The sequence below is a fragment of the Podarcis pityusensis genome (assembly GCF_964106645.2).
Source record: "Podarcis pityusensis genome assembly, chromosome: 4".
Taxonomy (NCBI): domain Eukaryota; kingdom Metazoa; phylum Chordata; class Lepidosauria; order Squamata; family Lacertidae; genus Podarcis; species Podarcis pityusensis.
Window position 1 is genome coordinate 31846407 of NC_138027.1, and position 9123 is coordinate 31855529.

At 43.9% G+C, this 9123-nt stretch overlaps 1 protein-coding gene across 1 annotated transcript in view; it reads right to left on the minus strand.

Moving 5' to 3' along the window:
- The window catches only part of GAP43 (growth associated protein 43), a 60455-nt gene extending 51975 nt beyond the window's left edge, over nucleotides 1-8480 (minus strand). Inside the window, exon 1 of the mRNA XM_081004339.1 lies at nucleotides 8171-8480. Within this exon, the coding sequence (XP_080860465.1) occupies nucleotides 8171-8200 (30 nt within the window). The 5' untranslated portion in view covers nucleotides 8201-8480. The remainder of the gene's footprint in view (nucleotides 1-8170) is intronic.
- Between the last annotated feature and the right edge of the window lie 643 nt (nucleotides 8481-9123).

The following is a 9123-nucleotide window of genomic DNA, read 5'->3' on the forward strand; positions in this document are numbered from 1 at the left end:
CATGCATCATCACTGAACACCTCTTACCACAAAGAGTCTGCTATTACTCTGGCCTGGGTTATTCAAAAAATCTCTGTCCATGAGAACAAGATTGATGACATCAGTCAATGATTTTCAAAGAAATAAAATAAACGTGTATAGCACCATATACACACCACAGGATTATTTTGCTGCAACAACACAAAATAAATAAACAACAACAATTTGTACCCAAGAATACTAAGTAGAACTTAGTTGGATACAACCCAATAAAGAGAATTATCATAATCTATCAAAATCAGATTCCCTTTGTTCAGCAAAAACCATGAACCATCTGTGGCCCAGAGACTCAGGAACCAATCCTACAAATGCAGTAACTCTTACTCCCTCCCTGATTTCTCATTGAATTTTCTTTTTTAAGCTTCCTTTGCACTCAAAGCTCTACCTTTTGCCCATCTCTTCCCCATGAGATCCAGCCAGGACAGCACTTGTCTGGTAATAAGCTATATCCAGTAATTAATGTTTTCACAAATTACTGAGAAGCGAAATTGTGGGCTTTTTTCCCCCTACACAAAAGACTCTCGGTGAAAACATGTGTGACCTTGCATCTAGGAATTCAAAACAGTTATGCAAATGTTGTCTAAATTAAAACGCAGAATCCCCATGCGAAGTATTAGCTCAGAGTCATAGAAAGAGAGATTGGCATGCAGGGAGAAACATGCTCAGCAGAAATCCAGCAGGAGAAAAGTAGAACCAGAATGTGGATCTTTGGGTTGCCAGACATGGGAAAGAAAAGCTCAACCACCTTTCTGACTGGATTTTCACTTTTTGAAATATGGCAACCCTAACCTAGATGTCTCAGTACTAATGGCTAACAAAATGGTGGGCATAGCTCAGTAATCTCTGTTGATCTGAGTTAAAGAACAGTGTGAAAACAGGACCAATACTAATACCATTTTCCACTCAAGTACAAGTATCACAAAGTGCAAGAACTCCCTCGCCATCTTCACAGTATTAGGCACTGCATTTCTTATTGGCGTGCATTTTAGTCATTTGGGAATTATCAAACCTATCGGCAATGAGTTCCAAAGTTCAGCCGTCCACTTCAAGATCTTCACACACAGCAGCAGTGGCATAGGGCCTACTTCCCCATGAAGCAGTTCATGCGTCTGATTATGCACACGGGGAGAGCCTATCACATCACACGAGTCTTTCCCACCTGACTGGTACCTAGACAGGAGGTGAAGTCCATGGGAAAGGGCCCTGACCATGGGGTTGCATCATCCACATGGAGTTAAACAGGCCATGGGATTGCATCAGAGAAAAGGGGCTCTCGCACCACTATGCGTGAAGCAAGGGGGGGAATACTTTCTGTAGACCTGCAGCAAATTTCTGTATATTACAGTTTCATTGCTCTAGAATTATGTGAAACTGTTTCCTTCTCCCTTGGTCCAAAACTGCACATTATTTTAAACACAGCAATCATTTTCAGATTATAAAATGGAGCTCCATGGGGAGATCCAAAGACCTTAAAAGGGAAGGTATGAAATGAATACCTTCCCAACCTCTACTAGTGTGTGGCAGCAATGTGAGAGTCGGGGTGCTATGGTGGTTAGAGTCCTGGACTAGGACCTGGGAGACCAGGGTTCCAATCTCCACTCTGCCATGAATCTCGCTGGGTGACCTTGGGCCAGTTATTCACTCTCAGCGTAACCTACTTCACAGGGTTGTTGTGATGATAAAATGAGGAGGAGAACTATGTGTGCAACCTTGAACTCCTTGGAGGAAACTACGGATGTAAATGTAATGTGACTTAATTCTTAATAGATATGCATAAGATTAGTCTGCCTATCTCAGCTGGGCCAGAAGCTTTTCCAAACGAATTTGGATTCCTGTATAAACCCACCCACCTGATGCCACCGACCCATATGCTCCTTTCCTTTTAGCAAACCATGTTTTCGTTTCACCCCAGGCCTCCTTCACATGTGCACAATTGCATAGAGGTTGCTCTGCTGCATTGTTATCTAGTACAACTACAGCTTGTGTATGAATACTATAATCACATGAGAAAGGGCCAGTGGTCAGGTGAGGAAGACCCAGACAGTTATTACAGTCCCATCAGGCATGGTGGTGATTGAGAAGTAAAGGCCCATGGAATTGGCCCCAATCGTGTTGCTTGGGAAAACACACATTCCATAGCAAAATGAGTCAATAACATGTAGAAATGTTTCAGTGTGATTAGGTACAGGCATACTCTTCAACATGGAAGATTACATTTCCCATGTTTGTTGTTTTTTACTTGTGTGAACACTGTTGACTAGTGTGATTCTGAATCTTCCATTTTTTTTAGTATTGTAACTTTCTAACATCTGTTGCTCTGTTTCTCATCCTAACTGGATGTTAACTCAGGAAATTGTTGTTGTTTAGTTGTGTCCGACTCTTCGTGACCCCATGGACCAGAGCATGCCAGGCACTATCTCAGGAAATAGTTCTCATCTTTATCCAACATTTCTATAAGGAAAAACACAAAGCAAAACACCCTTCTTGCATAGGAGGCTGCTTACGTTCTATTGCCTTTCAAGTACCTTGTCAAGTTCCTCAGTGTGGTTTCTGACACATCTTGTAGCACATGAAGCTTTCAGGTCATGGGGAATGTGGCCTATCATCAGACATCCCTGAAAGTCACTCCCTTTAGGTATTAGCAACTGTTTTCATGCTCTGACAAATGTGGTCTCAGGCTGCTTCATCCATTTGCTGATTGCTGCCTGTGGAAACCCATTCCACAGCGAGTGAGTTAGGCCCCATTCTGGCATGGTTCTCTGTAGCCTCATGGGCCCCACCAAAATTGTTCTTGAGTAGTTGGTCTGCACAGTGCAGCAGTAAGATATACAAGCGCTGAATCATATGACACTTTCTAGTTGTGCTATTCCTTTCCACACTAACGCCATGCCTTCATTGGAGCCCTTGGTGCAGACATGGGATGTAAGCAGGTGAGGAAGTAATTCACATGACCCATATGCTGTGACTCTTGCAGATTACAGGCAAGACAACATGGAGTAGTTTTTTCTGGTAGCAACCACTGGTGTGAACCAAATCCTTTCCCTTTGCATTAAACCCCCTTCTACCAGAACTCAGTCACTTGGTACCATTGCAAAGAGCAGTCATGACCCTTACTTCTGATTGCTCACTTTCACGGGGAGTTCCAAATAGATGGCAGTCCTGAAAACTAGGCCTCTATGGGAGTCAGGCATGGGCAAGTTCTATATACAATGCAATGTCCTTTTTTTGAAAAAACTTTGCACCCTGAAGGTATATGAACCCATTCAAAATGGGATGTCAAAAACTCTCAGTTGACACACAGCAGCAAGAAGGAGCCTGCAGGTTATAAACTCAAAGATCATGGGAGAAGCTGAGCCCTTTGATAATGTATGCCTCTGTGGTGTGGGACAAAACAAAGCTCAGGAGTTGTGCATAAAATCACGCCATGGGGCAGGAAGAGACTACCCAGGCTGCAAACATCTTCTCAGTGTGAGCCACTTGGAACCTGCAGTTTATATGCTCCCTGTGTGACTGAGAAAGTCAATCATTTATAGATACACATATTAAGAATAGAACAAGCAGAGGTTTTGGACCATCCACACCTTCAGCACAGTGAAAGGCAAAGCACTCGAGGCAGCCTCTGACCAGCAGAGCCATGCCCCCCACAGCATGCGAGAACTGTTTTACAAACGAATCACAGAAAGAGAGGATCAAAGGTCTTAGTATTTTACACACCTAATGTGAAAAAGATAGGCACAGCATAAAAGAGCTGCAGACAAGGGGGTGTATTCTGAATTCATATAATCTGTGGACATTGCCTTTGCAACAGTCGCATCATCTTGCCCTCGCACAGGAAGACAGCCTCAGGTTATACATATTACCTAAATGTTGACTGAAGAAGTGGCTGGGAGAATTCTAAGTTCTGAAAACCTTTCCAACATGGAAATACAATCTCCATTTGAAAAACTGCTTTCTTTTGCTCAGCTTAAGAGAGAAAGCCCTACACCATATATCTTCTCTAGAAACAGCTCAAAATCATGACTATGGGTGTGGTTATGGACAGATGTGCTGGCATAGCCATGTTTTCAAGGTGTTTCTTAGGAAGGGCTTTATTTCCCTTATGAAATATGCTTTAAAAACTCTTATGGCAGAACTCTGTAACTCAATACAATTCAATAAAAATTCAAAGAACCACAAACGCCCCTTTACTTCTGACATGTGGCTATGAATGCTGATGGGAAAGTTGTACCGACAAGGAAAGGATGACATCTTCCACTAACCATCTTGGTTCCCTTTTACTTTATGGAAGAACTGCTTTCAATTAAACCTCTTGGGAAGCTCATCTATGCAATGGGGGATGGGTTACATTAAGTGATTTATGAAAAATCCATTTCTATAATAACCAAGGAGTTCAGAAATTGGAGGGGAGGGGGGAGGGGAGGGAGAGAGGAGGAAGAGAACTGAGACTGAGTATTTCCATGCAGATGCTTGATTTATAAGAAATCTTCAAAGACAATAGTCATGAATGGAACGTAAGATCCTCAAAAGCCTCCAGCCACAAAAAAACCCTCTCAAGCTAAAATTAAAAGTTTTGAGAAGCCGCATGTCATGTCTGTCTGCAAGATAAGCTCTAGCCATGATCTACAGCCAGTGCCAAGTGATATAGTTCTGTGGGCTTTATTTGATGATATTGCTGTAGCCCATTATATCAGGGGGGGAAATCAGCTGCAGATGCTTGAGTTTCCCTCCCACAAAGAAGGGAGATGGCTTCACCTCCTCCCTGCCTCAGTATTTAAAGGTACATATCACCCCTTGCAAGTTTGCAACCTCTGCATTATGCAGCATAAGTAAGGGTTTTTTAAAAAAATGAGACAGATGATACCCTGAAGAAATAAAACCTCCTCTCTGGTGCTTATTCCTGTATTTCTTTCCATCTTCCCCATACCTTTCTGCCTTCCTGGTGTTTTAAAAGGCACTACACTATCCAACACTAATTGCTGAAACAGTTGCCTAACCTTTGATTGCTCTACAGTTGCATTAAACAGTGTCCAGATAGATAGATAGATCCTAGCTTGTCCATGCTACTCCTGTGGAAGAGGGAAGAAATGCAGGCTCTCCCTTCTTTTTCTTCTTCCACCTCCTCCTTGTACCCCTCCCCTTCCTTTGATTTCATGGGTGTGGCAGGGTTGAAACCTCTCTTTCTCTCAAACACAAGTGTATTGCATCAGGGAAGCAATGAATAAGGCAAGGATCATCTCACCTACAAGTGGGAAATGCTAGCTCTCATTTAATCACCCATTCCATCCATTACTGAGCACTTTACCCACATAGTATTTGTCTGTTCCAATATATAGTAGAAAACAGGAGAAGCACAGCCATTGGTTAATGGAACATATATATAAGGCACATTTCCAAGCACAGAGTACAACATAAACTTTGGGAGTTTATCTTCAAAATATACCCAGACATAATCTCCAATTCTTCTTCTGCATCACCTTTCAGCATTTTAATGGTGGTGGGGTTTTTTAAAGGCATACAGCTGCCAAGGTGTTAAAAATCTAGGTAGTGCCTCTGCAAGGCCAGTTAGGTATAATGTTTCATTCTGTGCATTCCGGTTACAGGCACAAACAAACTATAGGCATAGATTTTGAATGGGGGAGGCTAAAATTGGATATATGTGCTTCTACATCTATCCTTCTAGAATACCACATATACATTCAAATACATATGATCAACATAGATGCATGGAAACAGATATGTACTTCAGAGTCCACCCACACCCAACTCCCAGCCCCAAAAAGGATTCCGCTATTTGTCCTTTTGCAAGCAAAAATACAGGAGGGGATTCCCCAGTAAGCAAATAAACCTCCCTTAAATTTGGAAACACCCACTTCAGATCACGGTTGTCTGTTATCTGGCTTTCCTTTTCTGAATAGTTGAAAGGAAGAGCAGGAAGAGGGTCAAGGATGGGAAGAGAGGGGTTACTTCACTTCCTCTAGGTTCAGTTTATAACGTATAGGTTTGAACTTCCATGTGTTTTATGAGCATGATCTGTGTGTGCGCACAAGCAGTATAACTCTCAGGGTAGAACGGAGATGCATGTGTGGGTGTGTCTGAATAGAGGTTTGCACCTGTGTGCAGTTATGTCTGTGTGTATGAATGAGTGGGTATGTGCATGGGTGTGTCTCTTTGTGTCTGCAAAAGTATGTGCACTGAATTGTATATTGATAGGTATATTTAGATGTGTGGGAAAATGCTCTATGTATGGTTGCATCCATGGAAATGCACTCAGGGGTGTGGCTGGTGTCTGAAAGAGTATCTTTTTCTTTTCTTTTTTAATCCAGCACAGATTTATAAATGTGCATGAAAACTAGGAAGCATAAAAACCCACCCACATACATAGAAAAAGTATAAGAGCATAACCATGAGGTGGGTAGGATATTAGCCATGTGCTCTCCTTTGAAAAGATGGTGACTGTTCCTCTCACAAGCCTATCACTCCCAAAACCTTCAGAGGCTGCTGCTACCTTATTTTAAAATGTGTTAAGCCTCTCCACTCACTGCTGTGTCATTTTTGCCTTCCTCCTGCTGCCTTTTCATCCCACATATGGCTACTGAATATGCTCTGCTGGCTGACTGCAACATGGTCTATGTCCACTCTGCTTCAGGATTTAGTGAATGTACCACCAACTGGAGTGTGTCTAAAACACACACACACACACACACATTCGGAAATAGATGCTATTGCAAGTGGAAGTTCCCGTTCACCAACCCCACCCTAGAGATCTTCCAGACCACCTTTCTAACATATATGTTGGCTCGGAAAGGCATGCCGCTTTTCAAAATCCAGATATTCAGTAGTCACAAATAACCATTTCAATCACCACAGTTTCCACCCACCCAACACCCTAGATGCTGCATTATGGAACAAGCTGATATACTGGAAGGAAGCTGCCAGATGCAAGATTTTTTTTATTAAAAAAAACCAACCTACTGAGATTTCTCTTTTAAAACCTATACATCTACAAAATCCTTTTTCCACACATCAAAGACACCAAAATCCTGGTCCAGTTTGAATAAATCAGAAGTTAGACCACATGATGAATAAGATAAATTGCTCTCCACAAAGAAGGATTTGGAGCAGACTTGACCATTGACCAGCAGTGGAGTTTATAGGTGTGTGGAAGGGAGGGGCAGAAGGCTGTCTGAGGGCGTCTTTACAATTTTATCATTAATTACTGGAAATGAAATGCCTTTTCAGTCTTTCCACAAAACCCCACTTGCCTCCCCCCCAAACCTTGTGGGCCAACTAGAAATTAACCAGTTTCCACCAAGTTGATATACTGTTCCATCTTCCCCATCCCACCGTAGCTGAGAGCTAACAGAGGCGTGGTCCTCTGTCTCTTTTACCAGCTGGTGCACAGTTGTCCAAGTGTCCCCGGCATGAAAGGAATTGCAGAGGGAACCCCAGCCCACACCCCTAATCTCTCCTAGCAGCTCATTTGTTTCCCCCACCCCTAAGAAAAAAAATCTAAAAGGCAATGGGAGGAATGGTAGAGCTATTCTTCTTCAAGTTGCTTAAAGAAAAAGAGAAGGAAAACCCACACCCATCTTCCAAGCTCCTTCTAATCTCTATCAGTACAGTACAGACAGAAAACATCTCTCAGCTAAGATTCACATGGTAGCTCGGGAAGGGGGTGTATGAAAGGGAATTGCCTCAACGCTCCCCCTCTCCATTTTCCTCTCTCCTTCCTCCCATCCATATCCACACACCCTCGACAAATCCGAAATAGACAATCCTATGCCACGTACATTCCCACGACCCCCCTCCCCCAGGTGTGTCTAACAAGGATATCCCCCTTATTGCTCCCCAGTTCTGATCATTAGGCAGCCTTCCCCCCACCCACCCACCCGCCAACTCCACGGGAGGCAGAGAAAGAGAGGGAAAAACCACCCCTCCGTTGCATACATGGAAGGGGTGTGATCTGAGCCTTTCGTGGGAAGATGCTAAAGAATTGCAAAGGAAGCAGTTTCCTATATTAAGAAAAAAAAAGATTCTTTCTTTCTCTCCTGCACGCAGATCCAACGCACATTAAGCCCACAAGTCTTAGGAATTTCTCGGCGGAAAAGAGGTATAAAATCTTCAGCTCTACCTGTTTTGTTCTTCTCATACAGCACAGCATGATTGTATTGTCCCCTTTCTTCCTTGTTGTTCCTTCCTTCTCCTCTCTCCTTTTTCCTCCTCTCTCTCTCTCTCTCTTATCTCTCCCCCCACCCTCTCCACTCCCTCCCCTCCCTCTTTCTCGCTCCTCGCACACCCTCACACACACGCACACCCTCACTCTCACAAACACGCCAGGGCAGTTAGCGGCAACTGTAAGGTCCACAGCTATTGCTCATCACACATGCTCTCTCGCTCGCTCTCCCCCTCGCTCCCTCCCTCCCTTCCTCTTTCCCAGAATTGTTCACTGGCAGCTCTCAGTGACTAGTCACTTCCCCACCCCCAGCCCCCTACCACCACCACCACCACCACCACTATCAAGGCAGCCACCCCCTCGCAAGTCCTCTGTCAGCCTCATGAATATTTAAACCTATCCAATCTGGACCCAATTACCCGGCGACTTTCCCACTGTACAAAAATTGCGGGGTGGGCGTGGGGGGGGGGGGGGAGAGAGAGAGAACATTGCAGACTGCTCAGGGGGTGTGGCAACGTATGGTTGTCAAAAGGCAGCTGTGTTTCGTAGTGGGTCGTTTAAAAAAGAAAAGGTGCGGAACTCATTCACACCGTAGTGGTTAGAGAAAGGAGCAAGCAGGGGCCACAGAGGTGTGTCTGTGTAAAAGAAAAGTAGTAAGTCAACGGCTAATGCATGCAGTGTGTTACCAGCGTGACGTGATGTATAGACTGGAAGACAGCCCTGAGGGTGGGCTGCACCCTTCAGCCACATGCACGTATAACAAAAGTACAGGCAGATTTCACAAACACGTTGGCAACCAGGAAGCGACATGCAATTGCACGGACGGCAGAATCACTTGTCTTTAAGATGGGTAGGATCCTGTTATGTGCTTACCCGAGGGGTCACTTGCAGAGATTCAGGCACATTTTGAC